Source organism: Conger conger, chromosome 9 (assembly GCF_963514075.1).
Source record: "Conger conger chromosome 9, fConCon1.1, whole genome shotgun sequence".
In the NCBI taxonomy this organism is placed as follows: Eukaryota; Metazoa; Chordata; class Actinopteri; order Anguilliformes; family Congridae; genus Conger; species Conger conger.
Window position 1 is genome coordinate 48,200,132 of NC_083768.1, and position 23,469 is coordinate 48,223,600.

The window sequence follows — 23,469 nt, forward strand, 5'->3', positions numbered from 1 at the left end:
TGTATCCAAGAAAAAAATATGTTTAAATGTATACATTTAAAAGATCTTCTGTTTCCTGTTTGATGGTGACCAGGTGTCGCACATTTTGATGTATCATCCATATTTTTAAGTACCACATGGGAATAATATGTCCCTAGAATTGTCAAAAATATAGTCCATTCACTAACCAATCAGAAAAGTTTTTGGAATATTTAGGAATCATTACAGGTGAAAATGATGTTTTTGGCCAGATAGGTACGTTTTTAGACATTATCACATTTAGCTTGTACAATGACTGTAGTTCCATAAAATATATAAAACTTGATATATTAGAAACAACTTTAAGTTGTTAATTTAGGTGCTATTATACCAGTGTCAAGTAAACCAAGCACAAACAAAATGTAACAGGCATTTTCTAAATTACAATATTTCCTGTATGAAATTCTTTTTTTTCCAAATTAACTTTGGCCAAATTTTACTTGTCTACCAAATTTGCTTCTTAATAAAAATAACTGCAGAATTACAGAGGGGTTTTTGATATATTTTGTCCTTGCTATTTTATGGGGTATTTTAAATGGAAAAATAGCATGAAATCCTTTGTAATCCCTCTGTAATTCCCAGGCTATTGAGTCATTAATCATAATGAAATAGAAAAGAAACTGACAATCTACTGAGACAAAAACACATTTTAACCAATAAGAATACATCAATATTCATTAAATCATTTGCATATGTTCCTAAAAAATGTTTGCATATGTGTCCACATTGAAAATATCAAATGTCATTTTGATTGTAGAAAAGGATTTGTTTCCATATTCACCTGTAGTATCTCCCCTTAAACTATTGCCACATGTCATATCTAGGACTGTGCTATAAAGACAGAACAAACTAGCTATGACCTATCAATTACTATACAATTACAGTTACTATAACACTGTGCTACACTCAATGTCAAAACATACCTCTGGAGAACTTCACAGCACAGTGAGATCTATTGAAATACCATACTGATGGGTTTAACATGTCCAGAGAGTTACAAATCATTTTATAAAACATTCATATCATGTTTTTTTCAGAATATGAAAAGAGACACAATGTGACTGGAATTTTTGGGGGCACATTACTTTTCAACAATATCATATTTACACAAGATATAAAATATCCTGCATGAAACTTTTACAGAATCTGAAACACCCTGTTTCTTATTAGACAGTGACAGTTGATTTTATTTGAAAGAACATTACTTAAGAAAATCTGAATACTTCTCTGATAATATGACGTTTAGCAGATAGCAAAGTGTTAAAATCACATGAGACCAATTGAATAACGAACATTCTATAATCCTACTGGTCCAAGAAATCAATCAAGAATGTTGTTAGCAATCTAATGAGCTCTCTGGAATGTGCATTGTGCATGCCTTTTGATAGCACACTCAAAGTACACCTAAAAAGAAAAGAAAAAGTTTTTTTTGTCTTGTGACATCAACATCTTTAAGCACAAATAGGTTTGGTACTTTGGAAGGACACATTTGTCAGAGAACATAGTGCTAACAATGTCTTTCACTGCCTCAGGAAGCACTCTTTCTAGCCCAAACACTGCCGCTATTGACGTTCCACAAAAGGGGGCAGCTCGCTGCCAACCTACTGGCAGTGAAAAAAGCGCTGGCCGCGGCAGAGTAGAAGCTGGCATTGTCTGCGATGAAACTTCGTGGGATCCTGACTGGATTTACAAATGGCCTTCTCAGAAGTTAGAGAACACCTTTGTGGGCCGAACAACAGTCCCGACATAGCGCGCTTTTCTCTGAAGCAGTTGAACGTCCCCTCGCACCCCATCATTCCAGATGACAGCTCATAGTCAAACAGTGTTGCGAAATGGGCCTAAGATTTTTTCAACCACTGTTGTTGATAAGCAAAATTAGTCAAATTAGAAATGTGTGGTCTATATTCTGTGATTTATACAAATATATTATCACATATCTCTTAAATTTGCTAGCCACAAAGGCCACAATCTAGGTGAATCTGTAACTCTTTGTTTCAAGTTTACATGCGTTTGGTTTGAATTTAGATGATAGTATAATATTTTAGCTTGATAAAAATGGTATTGTGGAAGCGGTGTAGGCTGTTTATCTCTTCTGAGGTGTTCATCGTCGGCCATGTTTTCAGTTAGAGGTCTGTCTGTTCCTTCATTTTGTTTCTGCGGATTGTTTTGAATCTGTGCTGTTTCTGTTTGGGATTCAGGAGACGCGCATGCTCAAGTTGCAGTCAAGAACAGCGAAAAGCTCTGGACGGGAGGGAGTCAGCCAGTCTGTTGGGTCTCAGAGTGTGACCAGCATATTCAAAAGCGCCGCCATTATCTCCCTGAGACATCCACCCCCCATTCAAGAGTCACTGTCATGTTAATCACTGCACAGAAAGCTTTGTGCCTGTCCTAAACTAACAAATGTGATTTTTTTCCCTCCTATGGGTGAGTAGGACCTCCATTTCACCTTAATTCACCCCCATTCCCTTGAGCCAGCAAGCCTGTGGGGTATTCTAAGGACTCATTAATGTCATTAGGCTTGTAAATTAAAGCTATGCACTAAAGTAACATGTCTGGAAGAAAATGGACGCCTGGAACCAGCATAGGTCTATTCATGTGGTTTCGTCATGACCAGGTGAAAGAGAAAGAGGCTTTGTGATTTCGAGAGAGCCTCTTAAGCAGCTCAAGAGCATAGGGACATGAAGAGACACTGCATTTTACGCACAAAATGGGGCGTCCATACCTACCAGGACGGATAAGTTACCGGTAAAGAGAGGACTTTCCTTACAAACTTAATAACGAAGTAAGCCGAGAGCACAGCCCACACTCTTCTGAAAGTGTTTATGTTTTGTACCCTGTGCTCTCACCCAGCTCCTCCCCCCGGATGAGCGTGAGGATGAGCGCAGGTTCACGTGTTCAGGAAGAGAGTTCAGATGCTGACCCAACACATATTGTACTATGTAAGCACTGTGCACGGCGGAGGCAGGCTGAGAGATCATCGCAGCCTTAATCCACAAAATAAGGCTTCGCAGGTATGATGATTTCAGTCTGTTTGTCATCAAAGATGATGATGATAAGAATGATTATTACAATAAATTGACCATGACCAATGTAAGAATAACTGCTACTGTCATCAGCAGCACCAACATCATTGGCTTTATCATAATCATTATGATCATAATAATTATAGTCAACACCATCATCATTATCATCATCATAATCACAATCATAATCATAATCATAATCATAATCATAATCATAATCATCAACACCATCATCATCATCATCATTATTATCAACATCATTATCATCACCATCCTCATCATCATAATCATCATCACAATTATGATAATCACCATCATTATTAACAACAATATTATCATAATCATAATTATCATCACATCATCATTATCATCATCATCATCATCATAATCATAATCCTCATCATCAACATAATCCTTAGCAATATCATCATCATCATAATCATTATCATTATCAACATCATCATCCCCATCATAATCATCATAATCATCATCATTATCAACATCATCACCATCATAATCATTATAATCATCATCATAATCACCATCATTATCAACATCATCATCCTCATCATAATCATCATAATCATCATCATTATCAACATCATCATCATCACCATCATAATCATTATAATCATTATAATCATCATCATAATCATCATCATTATCATTAGAATCATCAGAATCATCAACATCATAATCAGCATCATCAATATCATCATCATAACATCATCATCATCCTCATCATCATTGTTGTCCTCGTTGTCATCATTGTCATCATCATCACCATTACCATGTTCATTGTTGTCATCAACCTCATCATCATTAATACTGACACCATTATTGCCACTGGCACCATATTACTGTTAGTATTAATCAAAGGTGCCAGTAAGAACTGTTTGAAGCTTGAAAATAATAACATTAAAAACAATCATAATAACGTTGCACACTTCACAGAGCCCCATCCATATTCTGTCATACGCAGTGGCACGCTAACAGCCCTGCCTGCTGAAGATAAGCAGGAAGGGCACGGAATGGCGCAGTGTCTTTCAGGGTGGCCGGAATTGAGTGCCTGACCAGGGAGGCAATGATCTGAGACCAATGTGCCGTGCGCAGGCAGGCTGTTAGATCAGCTCTTTGAAAAGCAGTGAGAGGGCTTTGTTCCAGCGATCCTTCACTTCCTCTGGCGGCACGTCATTGCTGAGCTCACATGCTGGGTTTCCCCTAGTGACGCCCAAACTTGCAAATGGCATCCATTCAACTCTAGTACCGATTTTTTTTGCTGCCTCTGATCTTTCACTCTTTCAAGGCAAAAAGAAGTTGCTGTTCAAAATTAATTCATAATTATTGTCCTCGCACCATCAGTACCGTATGTATTTTAAACAGGACACGGGTAACAGGGTGCTTAGCTCCTGTTATTAGCCACTTAGCCTACTCACCTGTCACCAGTGATACCAATGGACAGGAAACAATTACTGGACACCAAAACAAGACACCCCCCCCATCCTTCTTTCATCGACTGTCCTGCCCTATCTATACCATTAAAATATATTATGTGTATTTTAACATTGCCCAGGTTTTCATTAGCAGTGTTTGAAGTGGATGGCTTACTTTCATTAATACAAGACACTCATAATTCTAGAGATAAGCTGCATTCCCAGTTCTCTCAACATTGTCACAATGCCCAGTTTATCCAGTTTATTACATATTTTAGCTTAATGAATTTAATTTAATAATTACATTTTAAAATGAAAAGAAGCAGGAGTTTTTTTTAGCTGCGCCAAGAGTTTCCTGGCATTGCTAATCTTTCGGTAATCACTACACAATACATTTTCTTTTTTTACCTCAAATTGAACATTTACTGTAAACAACACAAATGCCCCATGTGATAGATTGATTTTTATTATACTTGGAGTTTACAAGTCACCAGTTACAAGTCCATTACAAGTCTATTGATACTGAAATTTAAACCTGTCCAGAATGACAACAACTAAAGTTTAAAAGCTTGGGCGAGACTCCGTGATGCAGTCTACGGTGATTGTAATGTCATGTAAGGCAATCTATAGGGAAGTCCACTCTCAACCTTTAATTGAATCCCCTTGTGTGGCCTGCAGTTTGAGTTCCTGCCTTGGAACTTCCTATACTATGATCCTATCTCCATTTATAACCTTCTCTGCTTTCCTCTGTTTGGATAAGGTGGAAAATACATGGGTCTGTTTGCCTCCTTGAAAATATCATGTAAGATATGCTTGGTTTAATTTTACTACAAGAGTACTGGGTGATAAAAAACAAGGAGGAAGTAGAAGTTTATGTCTTTTTCAAAATTGCATCTGGCAAAGAATATGGTAAATAGCATATATACACAACTATTTCTTTTCTGGCTTGAATCTCTGAAATGACATTTCCCAACTTGTCCTATCATCTACCACAGAAGTGTGTTCTGGTAAATCGTGGATGAACAGCAAGACCAGGAGTGAAATTAACTAAATATATGACAACTATATCAGGTAAACAAGGTAAACAACATATGCCAACAGCGTGGCAGAGTTTCCTACTTGGCAAAATGTTTCTTACAATTAGCTTGATTCCCAGAGAGACAGAATCTGCTAGTACACATGTGAGAAACTAGTCTGTTGAAAAAATATGAAATATCTAACTAATCTAATTAACTCTGGGACCTATGGACACAACATTTGAAGGGTATTTTGGACACACAAAAACAAAGGCAGTAAGCCTCAGTCTTAACCCTATTTTAATTAATTGTAATCTTAGAAGGTTCCTTGCAACGCCTCTGCTAAACTAGCTCTGCCCCCTTGGTGCTTAGGGAGAGGCAATGGTATAAAACCCCTTGGGCACAGTCCAGTAAAGCTTTAGACCTACAGGAGACTTAAAATACACCTGTGTGTCACCCTGCCTCGGTCAACCGCTATCCTCTAACAATGCATTCGCGGTAAGTGAATAAAGGTGCTTTTTTGTGGGGGTCAGGATGTAATTATGTGATATGTTTAAATGAAGTGGTTTCAGATTTTTTCCAGTTCTCAGTGGTCTGGTAAAAAAAGGCAGGCATAAAACTGTATTAATGGGCTCTTTGGACAAAATATGTGAACCATGATTTGTTTGTCATTTGCTTGAAGCTTTGGAATAACTTGGAATAACAAAAATGTATTTTACTGTAAAATAATATTTTTATTGTTGTCATATGTGATCTGTGATAATATTGTACATTATAAAGCATAATCCATTATCCATAAATTATCATATGATTAACATATGATTGTGTATATGAACATATAAATACATAAATGTATGCATATTATATTATATATAACATATAACATACAGTAGGTGTTATATTATATATTATACTGTATATTAAATTTTAGATAAGACATAGCATATATTATATGTTATATATAATATAACATACATACGTTATATGTTATATACTACATACTTCTATGATGAATGCTACTATATTATTCTTTAGAATCTTTTTAATTTGGAAATCCCCTAAAATCTGCTTTTAGGAGATTTTAGCAGTGAGGCCAGAAAAGTAATGCTAAATGTTGGAGCATAAATATCACATTTAATTTCTGACTTTGTGTTATTACAGGTGAATAGGTTAAATGGTTACCATCAGGGTATACAGAACGTGAAACATGTATATATACAACAGATATTCTAAATGGAAGTAGAACTCTTCTTAGACAGGTTAGATCATTGTGTTAGGTCATCATTCTGATTTAATTAGACATAATAACAATAATAACAACAATTAGATAGCCGGCATGTTCTTCTAGCACAGTTAGGTTTAAAGCTTTTATGGGTGGTCTGTTCTGAAAAAAATAGTATGTTGTCGAAAATCAAAATAACTTTTGACAGCCAAACAGTTGGCCAACACATTTTTTGCAGTTTAACAACAACAACAACAACAACAACAACAGCAACATATATACACAACAACAACTACAACAAGAACAACAGCAGCAATAATAATAATATTCATAATATAAATGGCATTTTATTCTCTGATAACTTAGATTTTATATTTCATTATTTATGACATTTTTGAATAAGTAATTTTTTGGTGATTTTCTCTTTCTCAACGCTGTTGTTTTAGAGCCTTGTTCACTCTCTCAGTTTTTGCCCTGCTGAGTGTTGTGTTTTCAGCACCAATAAACGGTAAGAAACCTATATTTATTTCTATTTTAGAAAGCACCAGTACAAATGAATTGAACTATTTTGTGATGGTAACCTCTGTGACATTAATCTGGGATTAGCCCTGTTTAATTTCAAGGCATGGGTTGACACTAAATGAGAAAAAGAAACACTTCAATTAAATTCAATTAAAAGAATGAAGCAAAACATCTATCCTTTTTTCCTTCTTTTGATGTTGAGTTTAGAAACAAATGAATACCCCAGATTCAAAGCAAGGCCAGAGCCCCGATCGGAAATATATCTAGGCAGAAAACTGACACATTGTGAAGTGGCCCACCATATCCCACCCAGTAAAGAATCGGTGATTTACAACAATCCATCCTTTGAGGCTGAGAGGGCATTCTCTGTTCCGCTCTGTGCTGAGGAGGTAACGGGATCCCTGGACACTGAAGGATCACAAGCTTCCTGCTCACCTTCATCTGCTGGGGCTACACACATAGACACACATTTTGCATACCCTGCTGTATACGTACTGCTTTAATGGCAAAGATTTCTCACATGCATACATCTTTTTTTCCATAGATGGAAAAGACCCTGATGGTAATTATCTTTTGAATACTATTTTGAAAAGCGGCTCAGTTTTTGGCGAAACCATGTAAGCTTGACCAGTCAGACCAAATAATGACCCATGATTAACTAATGAATGTGACTGATAATTCTGTGAAAGAGACACAGATATTGTGATTTGATTATTAACAGTAACATCATTTCTGCTTGTTTCAGACAAAGCTACAGCCATGCAGCACCACGCAAATGGTGCGTAAACACCAAGACCTTATCATTATTACTATTATTAGTATGGCAGATGCAATTCACCCTATTATTTTGATCATCTGTTTTCTTCTGCATAATGTACCATATTGATTTTCTCCTAGCATCAAATGTCCAGACAGTGCTGGAATGTAAAAACTTTTATGATTTTATGGTTATGTAACAGAGCAGGTGAAAGGCAATCTCTCTGAGCGAGACCGAGTCTGGGAGGTTATCAGGATGTCAATGTAATAAAATGTCGTCTCATATGACACAGCGATATGTTATAATGGTGTCTACTGGTCAGGGGACTTTCATTTTTGCACAGTGCAGGGATCAATTAAACTGCTTAATGGAAAGGAGAACCTCATAAAATGGCCGCCTTAAAGCTACTTAATGATGCAATTTAAATTGCTGTTTCCCCAGGTGTCAGTCACTCATCCACTCCTACCCCTGAACATGCCACAGGTACTGAGCATCTGCATATATTAACCTCCACTGATACCACATTCAGAGCTGCTGGTACTCTATGTGTTCCTATAGGGACTCAAATATCCAGGGGAAAGCTTTTGTATTTAATGCTTTCATTCTTGTGCTGGTTCCCCAGTCCACAATCATCAACGAGCCACCCACCCCCATCCCCCTACCCCAGTTCACGAACGATTCTCCCCGATTCATTGTTGTTGAGGGCCAACAAAATTCTAGAGCCAGCCCTGACCACACAGTCCATCATTATCCTCTATAATTCACGAGCGCTGTACCATGACTGCTGTGGTCATAAAATGGAAGGCTAGTGTTGAGGCAGCCGCTAACAGCTGTATCCTACAGGTATGACGGGTGCGGTGGACTCCTCAGCTGAGCACACTGGAAAAGGTAGGAGACCACAGGAGGAATCAAGTTGTGGTTTAGGGGGAAAAGGAAGTCTCATTTCACATTTTTACCTTCTGTGCTGGTAATGAAATACAGTAAGAGAGGGAGTAATGGGGAAGTGCCTTCTAAAACAGGTGCTTCATAATAATAAGAAAAGTTCAACAGGTTAGGCATAACTGTTTTCTCTTTTTAGATGCTACGGACTCCTCTGACATCACAGACAAACCTGGTCAGTGCTCCCAGTATTTGGGTTGTTGCCGTTGATTTGGGGGGCCTTGTATGTATATGGAGAGAAAGGCATAGCTTCACCTGCCTACACAAAGGTTAATGGCCGCGTTTCCCGAATGCGTTATGAACGTTCTTAAGCTAAGAAAGTTCTTAAGGACCTTCTTAAGAAGCAAACGTGTTTCCCGAAACACCTTCTTAGCCTAAGATGATCTTTCGTAAGAAGGCTTTGTAAGAAGGGTCCGGAGAGTTCTTAAGGGCCTTCTTATCTCTTAAGAACGTTCTTTATCGGGAAACCCGGCCAATGTCTATCATGGTTTAGCTCAGGTAATCCATTACATATTTTGCATTACCTGAGCTAAACCCTGATGAATTTCAAATGGTTATGTTCAACCCTATAGTAGCTCAGAAGCTTGGTATTCACAGAATACATAATATCCTTCTGCTATAGCCAAATCAAGACCAGCCAAGAAGACATAGTATCTGTCTAAGCTGTCACATGTGTCAAGCAATAGCTCCACATTAACTTAAAATATGTCCATCTCTTGCCCATTCCACAGTCTATTACACAATATTGCACTGGCTATGCAATTGGCCTAAGCTACGATAAGCTGTAATGATATTTTTCATGTTTGATTTGATAAAAGTAATTTATGCAGGAATATGTAATGCAATAAGGCCAACTACAAGGGCTCTTCCTTTAAATATGCCCTAATAGCTGTGTGTAACGATGACAATTAGTAACAAATTCTTTGAGCATGAGTGCATGAGGGGATGCAAAGAACATCTTCTTTTATGGTGCTCATTTTCACTGAAGGAAACCAAAGCTTTGGTGTGTATTATGTCAGATTATAAATACAGTGAAATCATATTGGTCTGGTACACATAGTAGCTCACCTCAGGGAACAGCACTCTTGGCACACTGATATGTCAGTACACAGTTACCATATAAACAAAATACTATAGCATACAATTTTTGTGGGACCTTCCCATCTGCAGCCTTAAATACACACCCAAGGTGGATAAATTAATCCCAGTGGGAATTATAATTCATTATATAGGCACTGCATTTACATGTTCTCTATACATTGCTGGACAGATGTCAGAGAGATGGTCTGTCTATTTAAAATGGCTGCCCCACTGAGAATTATACTCTGTGTTTTACATGGCACAATGGAATTTATGAAACAACTGAGCAGAAAATAATAATATCCCCTGAAAATGCCGCAAGAAGTTACAATCTCATCCGAGCTGAAACAGCTGGCCATTATTAAACAGTAATTAGAGAGACCTTTTAATTGGTGGTTTAGGAAATAAGTAACTTAATTAAGTTGTCTCGCTGTTGTCAGATGCTGGACACAGTGGCAGATCCGCAGACAAAAACAGTAAGTAACTTAATATGTTGCTCAAAAGCAGTGGGGGCATAGGTCAGCTCATCAGTAGACTTTAATAAAGTCACTGTCTCTTTTGTTTAAGGTGGAGAGACAACCATGGATGATACTACCAGCGGACCCAGTTCCCGAGGTGGGGACATTTCAAAGAGAAAGAAATTAAAATTAAACCAGTAAATATAAAGAAGCCTGGTGTTATGAGTCAACCTCAGGGTTGCACACACAGTCACAACCCAATAACAATATTAGCTTTATTAACATTTCATGACCACTTTATGGAACGCTGGCTCTTAAAAATCTAATTTGCATTCTATTCATGTTGATATTATTTGATGTAGGAATATAATTAATCACAGTGAATTATAAATAATAAAAGAATATCTAAAATATGAGAAGTTATATATAGTGAGAGAGGACATATGTTATAAATATAAGTTCACTTGAAGAAAATGGCAGGGTGCCCTTTGATTTTATTGACATCCGTAACATTAATTAAAATTAACCAAAACTTTCATTTTTTATTTTTATATAGATATGAATACAAACCCAGACAGCAAAGAAACAGACCCTGCTGACTTAGGTGGTAAGTAGGAAATATTTGCAGATGTCTGGGTTCTTAAACAAGAGGCAGAACCTTAAACAGACATTTATGTAAATTATACATTTCTCTTTAAATAAGGGGGAACTTAAATCCTCTATTAAGCACACAAAACTATGAACATGGTGGTAATAAATCATTTATAATCAAGCATTATGTTTTATAAAAGCTGACATAGAGTTGCCATATGCACAATTTTGTGTCTTTACTCAATTATCAGTTTCTGCCAACAGCACTTGCAGTCAGACATTATAATGAACTACAGTTTGTAACTGTATATGTGTGTGTATGTGTGCATGTGTGTGTGCTTGAAAAGTGTTCACTTATTTCAATTCACTTCTACCAATTTGCTAGCTTGCTTGAAAACAAAGAAAAACAGAGAAATAGCTACACATTAACCACTTCTATATCTAGCCAGAGAGCTTATTGTCAAAGACAACCTTAAATTTTTGCACTGTCACCTACACAATCCAATGGTAGGAGGACGTGAAATATCCATATAATGACTGAATAACTAAAGACTTAAAATCAATGATGCATGGCTAACAATGTATCTACTACTCTGGCTTTATTAGTCCATTGGCAAGCAGTCCAGTGGTGACAATTCTCTCCAGGAATGCAGGCAAAGCCCTATACCCCAGCCAGCACTTTAGAGTTTAGCCTGTGTTCTCAATTAACCTATAGCAGCAGGATTCCAGTAGCTTTATGGCACAAGTGCATGGTAGGCATACGCTGGCTACGGTTACCAGGGAGACAGTTGAATAAGGCTTGTGGGAGAGTGTATTCCTCAGCTGATAAGTGAGAGGAGTGATCCCTCTGGTGGCAAATCAGCAACAGTGTTGAAAAGTCTATATTTTAATTGAAAGCGGTGTGCTACTTGACTCTCACCCATAGCTACATGCTATTGCCAAGACATGCATGTCAAAACATATGGTAAGCTATGTTTATTTAAAAAAATGTTTTGCCCCTGCCTATCCCCACCCCTACCCCGGGAATGCAATGACTTTTGGGTTGCACTTCATCTGTAGCGTGTGTTCTTAGCCTCTAAATCACTGTAATATCCTCTAAAAATGGACCATAAGAATGGATTAAATTATGACCAAATTATTACCATTGACGTAAGGTTACGAAACACATACTGGAAAACATTATGACATTGATGACATAGTACTGTATGCCACATAATATGTGTTTATGATGCATTATGTAGCCCTTTCAAAGGTTTTATGAATGCAGCTGAACACCAGCTTAAATAAAGCGTTGCCCACAGAATTTAGTCAGGTCTGATATACATTGGTCATGATGTCATGAGAAAATCCCTGATGAGGCGATGTAATTCTTATGAATTTGTGTCTCAGATACCTCAGGTGTGACAGAACAGGCTGACTCACATGACCAAACAGGTCAGTAAGGGAGAATATAAGGGAGGCTAGACTGTAGAAAGTTAAGATGTGGTGTACGAAAGTTTTGTTATGAAGTAACGCAGCAGAGTTGCACTTGCACCTTTTGTATTTAACAGATTCTTCTACCGGTGAAAAAACATCAAAAGAAGAACACAAAGGTAATGAAGAGGTTCATTCACTGATATACACAGCAACCTAGAGTTATGCCAGTGTGGTCTTGTAGCTTTCCAGTTTGTTACATTTCAATGCATTCAATTAGCAAACACTCTTAAACAGAGCAAATAACAAAGTGATGTTTTGTGTGTGATGTTAACATTGACTCCAATTTATATTTATAATTTACAGATGCAGATGTCCAAGATAAATCTTCAACAGAAGGTTAGTGGGGAGCAGTTTTTGCTTTTTTTTTGGACCACCTAAGCATATGAATATGAACTGAGATGCGCATATTTTATATGCCTCATAAGTGCAAACTTACATTTGATCATCAAAGGAAATAGATATCCATTTTTATTTGATTAAAGACTTAGTATCAACAAAACACCAAACCAGGTGGTTAAATCTCACAAATGCTTCATAAAACAAAAATACCAGATGGTCCACATGGTCCACCCACCAGTTTTACACACCCAGATTTACAGGATCTGAAGACATCAACTTTGAAGTTGATACACCCAACACATTCACATTATGAGAAATATCACCAGGAAAATGAAATATGTTCAGTGATGAGAGTGCTTGCATTAGCTCGTAATTAAAGCTGTCAAGCAGCCAACCTTTCAAAGAAGCCATGCAGAAAATGGGCACACCATTTGAGAAGAATTGTGAAGCTGACAATTACATTTTCCTTGTTAATTTCTCACAGAAAATGCAGTTGACATTACTTTAAAATGGCAGCAGATGCACTACATATGGATTTAAATTATTGTCCCTGTTAGACTTTTAATCATGATGGTGCTGTAATTAGCCCAGTGTACATTGTAGCAGACTAAATCTGGAAAGCAAGCTAACATGGAAAGTTGATTTGTGTGTTACTGTGCTACGGATGTGCTATGGCTAAAACTGATGTGATTATTAAATTCTGTTTCTCTATAGATGCAGATGACAGAGACACAGTGATGTCATCACATGATGATGAAGGTGGTGTATCTTCCCAATCTGAATGTAATAGTACATTTATTCTCATTTTATAAAGGCACATGCCTGTTAGTTGGTTTAGATGTATTCCACTGCAGTATTAATTACTACATATTGCAATACATAGTATTATCAAGCTAGCTAACCTACTGAGGTAAATGAAAGGTCCTATAATCACATTTAATCTTTGACCTGAAATTCTATTCGGTAGAAAACCATGTCTAACTAGTGCCTAGAACAGACCCTCGCGTAGGGTTATGGAAAAAACATACTCACCCATGGGTACACTCTTAGAAATAAAGTGATAGTGGACATTCTTATTCTTCAAGGATCAAATTTCATAAATCTACAAATTAATTATATATTGCTAGCTAGAGGTACAATTTCGTACCTACAGGGTACCGCCCCAGCAACAAGCATTTGTACCATTATTTCTGACAGTGTAGCAAGCTCAATTTCAGAGTTCATCCCACTGAAATGGCTCTGCTCCAGAAGATGCTTATCCCTCTGTTCTTACTGGTTGGCCTGTAGTATGGAAAATAGCTCACTGAGATGTTCACAGGTGGAGAGCACGTGCTTCAGCTGCAGTGTTACTTTTTAGAGTTTTTAAAACCAAATCATAAATCACGCTCCATCAATGCAATGAAGACCACAGGCATAACGCTAACCGTATTTCTCTGATTAGATGACACCATAAAAGCTGTCCAGGCAGACTCTGCAGGTAAGACAGAGCTCACCCCAGTTTCTCATTTTTGTTAAACATTGGTTGTAATGACCCCAAGGTGATGGAAAGCCTGTGTTGCTGTAGGTGCTGATAGTGCAGATACAACAGACGTGAGCTCAGAAACACACGGATCTTCAGACAAGGGCTCAACTGAAGCAGGTAGGCATAGTCTTCACTTTGTGACGCTTCCAGTGAATGGTCCTATATAAGAATTGCATAAAGTCTTTTAAGACTTCATTAGTCCTTACATTAAATGTTTGTTTGAGTCAGAGTCCATGTCAGAGGTGACATTACCACAACACTATGATGGTCTATGTGAGTTGACACAGATACCTGAAAGCTTTATGCAGTAGAATCCTTCATACACAGGTGTCACAACAATTTCCTGATATGCTTCTTTGTACGTATTTTTTTAATTGACGTACAATTACATTTCTTGAAGATGCCGACGACAGCACTCACCAGAGAAGTGGAGAGGACACCTCCGTGTCCACGGGCGGTAAGTCAATGGCAGACCTGCAAGCCTCAGTGGGTTGACTTAACCCTATCTATTCACCGAACCAGAGCTTTGCTTTATTTGATAAATGTCAATCACCGGTATCTTCTCATTTCAGGTTCAGACAAACATCACCAGGAGGATGACAGTGCTCACGATGACAGCAAAGAGGCCGGGGATGACGGGCACGACACGGACGACACGGCACACCACGACAGCAAAAAGGACGCTGACAGTGATAGTGACAGCAAAGAAACTGACACTCACACCGACAACCACCCAGACAAAGACAGCGGCACCGACAGCAGCAAAGAAAACACCAAGCATGAGTCTGACACCGATGACCATTCGGACAAAGACAGCTCTGACACCGATGACCATTCGGACAAAGACAGCCACTCCGACAGTGACAACCATCCGGACAAAGAGGGCGACTCTGACGACGACGACCATCACAACAAAGACAGCGACGACGACAGCAAGCAGGACCACGATGACAAGCCGGACAAAGACAGCCATGAGAAAAGCGAGAGCCACAGGCTAACTCCGGAAGAGGGAGGGGCAACCGGCAGTCAGGAAGTCTCCTTCGCCAGCGCAGAGGTGGGGCCGGCAGTGGGCAGTCACGATGAGGGACACGTCTCGCTAACGGAGGGTGGGAGCGTCGGGAGTCACAACGGCGGCGAGAACAGCAGCGAAGACAGTGCAGATAGCCATGACACAGACAGTGACAGCAAAGAGGACGACCATGACACAGATAAGAGCGAGGAGTCCAGCAAGGCCAGTGATCAGGACCATGACAGCCACGAATCCAACGCCGCTAGCAAGCAGGCTGAGGACAGCAGCAAGGAGCATGACTCTGATGGTAGGTCTGTCCAGGTCACAGTGTAGACCCCATGGAGGTTCATGGGAAAATGCAGCCAAAACTGTGACTATAGTTTAACATAAGAGAAATAAATTATTCAGACTTGATACCACCACAAAGTATATGAATACAGAATTCATGTATTTTAATGAATCATATTGTTCATACACATAGTATTATAGTACACTTACACCAAGTATGCTTTGGTCTTATAGATTCAGCTAGTGACTGTGCCAGCAGTAGTGAAAACGACTAGCTTAGTGTCATCTGAACAGCAAACACAGAAACTAGGAAATGATCTCTTATTGGAATAACACACCTTCTTCGAAGAATAGAGTTCCAATGTACATGACTCATGAGAGGGCATGGAACCTATCAACATTCAAGTTTTAACTCATGATTAAAAGCAAGTTTTATCCAAACGTGCATTTTGATATGTTTCTTCAATGAGATGGATTACATACTGGTTGTGAAAAAAGAAAAGACCTTACATTCACTAACAAAGGTCTCCTCTTGTAGCCATGTTTGCCATAATTATAGGTAACCAGGCCTGTTAGCCATAATTATATTTAACCAGGTCTGTTAGCCATAATTATAGGTAACCAGGTCTGTTAGCCATAATTATAGGTTACCGGGTCTGTTAGCCATAATCATAGGTAACCAGGTCTGTTAGCCATGATTACAGGTTACCAGGTTTGTCCAGCATTGTCTGTACATGCCTCAATACACGCTGGGATCATTCATGGATAAGCCACATCAGTGTTTGCTTTGTATGTACTTGTACTTGAAAATAATCGATACAAAATATACAGAACCTACATGAAAAATAAAAAAACATGATAGATACATATGTAATGTAAGCTGGATTGTTACAGTACATATGATTTAACAGGTAATTATAAAACTGTGGGGGATTTTAGTTTATTTACCTCTATTCACATTCACTTCACAATTAAATTTTCCTTCCTGCAGATCATGACAGCACGGAGACCTCTAAACAAGACTCCACCGGTATGTTTGGCTTCTATTCATTTTAAGGGTGTTGTGCTGCACATGCAAGAACATTTCTCCATCTCAGCTCTGTTCATTTCAGATTCAGATGCCACCAGCGATGAGGATACCAACACAGACACAGACAAGCACACGGACACAGACGCAGACAAGCACACGGACACAGACACAGGTGGGCAGATTGCACGAGAGAGAGAGAGAGAGAGAGAGTGCTTAACCCTTGTGTTGTCTTAAGGGTAAAAAATGACCCGCCATTATGTAGACAAAAACCACTAAATGATCATTTTTCAATTTGAAATTTGATGACAAAGTCTGTGATGAATGTTTAACATTCCATTAAGCTGCTTTATTTTAGGAGTTTAGTGAAGGCAGGTAATTTTTTGATTTTTGACTAGGAGAGTATACAGAATGTTAAGACTACACAAGGGTTCATCCAAAAATAAAAATGTACATTATTGTAGTTCACGCTATCCATATCTTATTGGTTAAAAAATCTTAATTACTTTTATAGATACGAACAAAGATGACACGGCTGGTTCCTCAGATGGTAAGCCATGGGATCCATTCAGGGATCCATTCAGGGGGTGATGAAAAGGCAGAAGGAAAAATGACGGGTCTATATTCAGAAGGATGGTTAGCCAAAGGGAGAAACAGTATATTGGTGTGAAACAGCCAACTCAGGTCATGCTGTGAAATACTCCATTGTTCATGATTTTCCTTTGAAAAAACATTCTTGTTTCACAGACATGAAGAAGTCCTTTGATGCAGATGGAAGTGATCTCAAATCACAAGGTAAAGAGCGACACACACCTGACCTTCCATGATATTTTCATCTTCAGATTATTAAAATAACTATTAATAAGGAAATAATTACATTAATTCTCATACATATACATATGTATACATGCATATACACTCAGTGAGCACTTTATTAGGTATTTATTAGACTTCTGCTGCTGTAGCCTATCCACTTAGAGGTTTGACACGTTGTGTGTTCAGAGATGCTCTTCTGCATACCACTGTTGTAATGTGTGGTTATTTGCATTACTGTCACCTTCCTGTCAGCTTCGACCAGTCTGGCCATTCTCCTCTGACCTCTCTCATTAACAACACGTTTCTGCCCGCAGAACTGCTGCTCACTGGATGTTTTTTGTTTTTCGCACCTTTCTCTGCAAACTCTAGAGAGTGTTGTGCATGAAAATCCCAGGAGATTAGCAGTTTCTGAGATACTCAATCCACCCTGTCTGGCACCAACAATCATTCAATTGGTCAAAATCACTTAGATCACATTTCTTCCCCATTCTGAAATTTAGTCTGAAAAACAGTTGAACCTCTTGACCACATCTGCATGCTTTTATGCATTTAGTTGCTGCCACATGATTGGCTGATTAAATATTTGCATTAACAAGCTGGTGTGCAGTTCAAACTAATAACATGATGACTGAGTGTATATATTAATCATAAAAAACTATGTTTTAAGTGAAACGTTTGCATTTGGGGAAAGCCTCAAAAGACAGGAATTAAATTGATCAGCCCAAATGCTAACATCAGCCTGCTCTCCATCAAAGTATCTGTACAGATCTCTGACAACTGCTACATCCATGTATAATGCCTACCACCACTGGGTAGATTGTTGATTCTTTTAGAGGTTTGAATCCTAAACAATCTTAGAGTAGTGCACTGTAAAGTATATAGGACATTTTGCATATTAAAGTTAGAGGCAATATCATTATTTAAGTTATTTAGCACTTTTCTGAAGCATGCTTTATTTCCAGCATGTCCATGTGTCCTATTTAAGACCACATATCACGTTTTCAACATAGCTTGCCCACAAACTGAGTTGGTACGTAGCATACAATTTTTTAAACCAGTAGGATTAATTGATAGATCCTGCAATAAAGTGTATATTGTAGAGTAAAGAGAGTATATTGCTATGATCTCATTCGTGTATACCTACTATATGTCATTCTGAATAAAAGAAGCACATGCATAGCCTACAGTATGTACCGATATGGTAATGTGCATTCCCAGTCACACAATGTCTCACACACAAATCATTTGATCATCACTGTAGGAATAAGTTATAATGGTGTAGGTAATATATACAATCTGTTGAATTCATCAAAATAATAATATGCTGCCATGTTAATTCTATTCATTGGCCATAAATGAGTATTGTATTGCACAAACTGAATATAAGTGACAGGGCTATAGCATGTTGTCAAAGATCTGTGCTGATATCTTTATGGAGAGCAGGCTGATGTTAGCATTAGGGCTGATCAATTTAATTTCCTGGCTATCAGCAAATGCAAAAAAAAAAAAATGTTTTCAAAACATATGTTTTTGTTATTAATTTCCTCAGTTTTTACACCGGGAGGTTCAATTAATAGTTTATTGGTCATTGTCCATATGCATTAAAAAATAAAACCCTTGGCTGAGAACTTACATTAAAAAACGATTCCCACTAGCAAGTAAATAGGATCTCATTCTCCCCATTTCTTATACACTGATTCCATCTACTGGTAAAAAGTGGTATTTTGCTGTTCATTGGTTATCAATTCTTGGGTTCTTAACCTCCTATAATCTATGTTCTCAACCAAAGGTTTTATTTTCATTGCTAGTTTTCATAATGATGCATGATTTGGCCATGCTCACTAATACCTGCATTTGGCTGGAGCGAGAAATGTCTAACTTTAGGCTAAATTAGATCATGAGCATACAATAAAATGTAGTAGCATAGAGTTTTAGCATATAAACTGACATGGGGACATAAATCCCACTGAATTGCATTTCCGGTATACTGATAAATGGTATGCTAACACATTTCATCATAGCTGGCTGGAGCAATTTCCCCAGTTGCGCTTGACATCAGTTGCAGGTTGCCATCGATAGGCCACTGATAAAATCGGGATAAATGAATACGGACACACTGTCGGTGGCATTCGGATGGTCCAAATGTGGAACTTTTGTCACTATGAAAGGGAAAGCATTATGGGAGGCTGAGTTTTAGTGTATTTCGGCGATCAAAAAACGCAAAATGAAATCGTATTCAGTATATGGAGAATCATATTTTTAAGAATCATGGAAAAAAACATACCTTGGATCCAGACTTCATGATACGTAGTTTACTTATATTTAGCTTTCGCTGCTCTATTTCATAGGGATCAGTATACCGGAAGTATTGTTCCTGAAACATTCGCTTTACCTCCAAATAGATTTTGTAACGTTAGTGCTAAGTTAATCACCATACATAGAATGGCTGGTGATAAGTCTAATAGTTAACTTACTTACTTGCTACGCTGTATGTTACTCATAAAAATCAATGAAACGCAGTGTTATTGGCTAGTTTGGCTAGTTGAACAAGACTTATTTAACATAGTGCTAGCTACCTAACACCATTTGGATAACAGTCTAATCATGAAAGAGAAAATGTATTAGACTATGTTAAGCTTTGCCGTCGGTGCTGGCCATATCAAGTTATAGCTAGTTATCTAATCTAGCTAGATATGAGTTAGCCACAAAGGTCCTTCTGAAAAACACAAAGTACAAAAAAACAGGATTTAGCATAAAATCCCTTAGTTCATATATTTGTTAATTACTAATGTAGCCTATTAGATACAGCAATATTTATAAATTAGTAAACCCTAGGATAAACACATAATTAGTTAACTATTAACACACACATTAACTATTTTTTAATTCCAATATGTATTGGGATTGACTAATATAGTTAATAATAATAATAATAATAATAATAATAATAATAAGAATACATCATCATAATAATAAGAATACATAATAATAATAATAATAATAATAATAATAATAATAATAATAATAATAATAATAAACTTTATGTATATAGCACCTTTCATACATAACATGTCGCTCAAAGTGCTTTACATTAAGCCAATTACAAAGAATTACAGAGACAACACATTGATTACAGAGACAACACAATAGTCGTTTACATTAAGTAATTATGTACAAATACATAACTAAGGCTGCAAATATGAACTACTCAGTAGTTAGTAAGTTAACAACTACATCAGTTCATTCCAATTCATGTAACCTTATTGTACAGAAAAGTGTTTCTTTTTTTCCTCGCTAGTCGCCCCCGATACACCAGGCGAGCCAGATCATACAGATGACACCACACAAGGCGTCTCGCAAGGTACTGACGTCTCACGCACACAAATACCTACACACATACTGTTCAGCATGCCCATATCTAAAACTCCTCTGTTCCTGTCTCCTTAGTCGCTGATGCTGGCATCACCAATTCTGTGCAAGCATCCTAGCACTATGGCTTGATGCCACTGGATGCTGGGGACCTTGACTTTCTACAGGTATTTTCTATTTATCATGCTTCACCCCACTATTTATATATAGTACACATACACATACACAAAACACAATAAGAATGAAACATGCCTTTAGCTGACAACTGTGGGAAAAAGTATTCTATATATCTTTTATCCACCTCATGCTCTCATACATGCAAACCGGCCCAACTGTAAGTTAATGTCAAAAAGAAAAATGCGTCAGAGTCAATTTCAGAGAGACTAGAAGCTTCTGACCAAGAAAAGCATAGTTAAAAGTGTAGACCAGCTAACCGCACAAAGGATGGCTCCTGTGGTGTTACAAAAGTCACAGCGTCCATGAGGAGAAACGGAAAGGATACCAACAGGCAGCCTTGATCTAATAAGCTGAAGTGAAATGATTTTCAGCATTATAAATATTTTTCCTACCCTCCCTTGTTCATCACTCTACAGAAGCACAATAAGACTCAGAGAAAAGGACCGAAGCCTGACAGTCGAGTCTTCATAATATGACAACCACAAGAATATGAAGAAACACCTACTTTACGTTCCTTGTCTCTTTCATCCTGTAACATGTTGAATGCATCTCTATAGGGTTATGGGAAAGTGTTAAATTATTCTTCTGTTAATGTAAATGACTTTTCGCACACTTTCAGATTTCAGCTTGCTTGTTGTTCTTTGTGACTAACAAATTAGTGGAAAAGGGCCCATTGCTTTACCCAGCCCTGTGGTGTTGCATATGCTTTACTGATTGGTGATCAAAAGTGTTCTTTTAGGATGCAAGTACGAATATTGGCAGTATATAGATACTGTCTTTAATTAACTCCAATCTGCCAGGTCACAGCCAAAAGCTAAACACATCATTTTAAAACATAAAAATAAGCTTTATTGGAAACACAAAAAAATAAATCCCCAAAAAAAATGTTAATACAGATCCCAGAGCCTTGCCATTATGATTGTTTATTGCTATTTTACAACAAATAAAATCACAAAGTAGTCAAAGTAGTCAAATCCAGAAAAGTTCCCTTCAATGTGAACTTTTCAAATCTTTAAGGCTGGACTAAATACAATGCTTTGATAAATTCTGTGTGTGAAATCACAAACACAATTCTTTATTTGTAAATGGTCACCAAATTACCGAAAATGTGGTATCACTTATGAGTATGGAGGCATTTTTTTTACAGGTTTTGGTTGTCTGTTGTTTTTCTGATTATGTGAAGCATTTTAGTTTAGTTTAATAAGTTTTAGTTTAACACTATGCACACATGGACCTTGGTTTTAAGACAGGTAATATGCTGCTAGAATTAAAATACATTCTAATAACTACACATATGTTTTGCAATACAAGCTCATGTAAACACACATGCAGTGTACATACATGTCATGTTATAATTCCCTTTGCCCATGTCTCTGAGGAAGTATATTTGATAAAAATCTAAAATTCTAACTCAATGTCAAGTGCACTGCATTAAGTGAGTAATATTTAAATGAGACTAAGGTAACAGAGGCTGTCAAATAGACAATGGTTAAATCATTTTTGAAGTGCAAATGGAGGAACACATTTAATAAAAAATTGAGTTGTCAGACAAGTTTGTCACTCGGTTTTTGAAAGCAACCAAGGACATATATCAGTATGCTAGTGTGTGTTTGTGTGCAAGTGAATGAGCACAGATGAATGTTGAATAGAGAATAACCTAAATAAAAGCATGATAATCCATCTACAATATGGATTAAGCAATGAATGTAAAATTATACATTCATATATCATACATCTACATATATTCATATATCTACAGTGTTATATATGTTTTGTACACCACACATATTCTATTTTCGAGAGTCTGCTGTCATTAACTGACTTTGAGTTTGAAGCTATGGGGTACAGTTGGACATGACCTGCCATGTGTAAGGCAGGATTAAACTGGCAAGTTGCCTTCGTGCGTTCTGTTCATAAGCACACTCTACATTTATTTGAGGGAAAATGTACAGTACAGTAACAGTACAGTAATTAATTTTATTTCTTATCATTATCATTTCTGATGCTCTGTTTAAGTATTTGATAGACATATCCATCCTGCTAAAGAAGTATTATTATGTTCAGTTACAGAGTGAAGACTCATGAGCCCATACTGTACAGGCTACAGCATTGACTTCACATTGCTCAATTAGTACACTAAAACATCAGAATGAGAAGCTAACTAACTGCTGCTGGTTACCTTCCATTAACACAGTGTAACATTAGGGTAATTCCTTCAATCATCCCTCCTGAATAAATGCAATTCAGCAGAAACCTTGCACTATGCTCTATGTTCACAGAATAAGTACTGTACCAATAGGTTTACAGTATGACATATGGACCAGTCATTAGTTCATCAGTTATAATTTATAGACTGTTGGTTAACAGTCTATAAATAATAATTGATT

The 23,469-nt window shown here is 37.4% G+C and overlaps 1 protein-coding gene across 3 annotated transcripts; it reads left to right on the plus strand.

The window, feature by feature from the left end:
- Nucleotides 1-5,858: 5,858 nt before the first annotated feature.
- On the plus strand, nucleotides 5,859-22,634 carry stm (starmaker). 3 transcript variants are annotated; one of them, XM_061254754.1, is made up of 25 exons: nucleotides 5,860-5,988; nucleotides 7,159-7,220; nucleotides 7,779-7,796; nucleotides 7,980-8,012; nucleotides 8,433-8,474; nucleotides 8,835-8,879; nucleotides 9,070-9,105; nucleotides 10,451-10,486; nucleotides 10,578-10,625; nucleotides 11,025-11,075; nucleotides 12,449-12,493; nucleotides 12,610-12,651; nucleotides 12,839-12,871; nucleotides 13,589-13,633; nucleotides 14,316-14,351; nucleotides 14,439-14,513; nucleotides 14,797-14,853; nucleotides 14,969-15,712; nucleotides 16,685-16,723; nucleotides 16,806-16,895; nucleotides 17,235-17,270; nucleotides 17,468-17,515; nucleotides 20,835-20,897; nucleotides 20,984-21,072; nucleotides 21,499-22,634. In XM_061254754.1, exons 1-24 carry the CDS (start codon nucleotides 5,978-5,980, stop codon nucleotides 21,022-21,024), a joined length of 1,776 nt encoding a protein of 591 aa, XP_061110738.1. In that variant the 5' UTR covers nucleotides 5,860-5,977; the 3' UTR covers nucleotides 21,025-21,072; nucleotides 21,499-22,634. The 3 variants fall into 3 exon arrangements, with proteins under 3 accessions (XP_061110739.1, XP_061110738.1, XP_061110741.1); XM_061254755.1 differs by lacking the exon at nucleotides 17,235-17,270 and having other exon boundaries at nucleotides 5,859-5,988; XM_061254757.1 differs by lacking the exon at nucleotides 12,449-12,493.
- Nucleotides 22,635-23,469: the final 835 nt, after the last annotated feature.

Excerpts from the sequence above, each read along its gene's own strand:
- stm (XM_061254754.1), top strand. Across the intron at positions 10,487-10,577 it reads CAGATCCGCAGACAAAAACA|GTGGAGAGACAACCATGGAT; the intron begins GTAAGTAACTTA and ends CTTTTGTTTAAG. Across the intron at positions 12,652-12,838 it reads ATCAAAAGAAGAACACAAAG|ATGCAGATGTCCAAGATAAA; the intron begins GTAATGAAGAGG and ends TATAATTTACAG.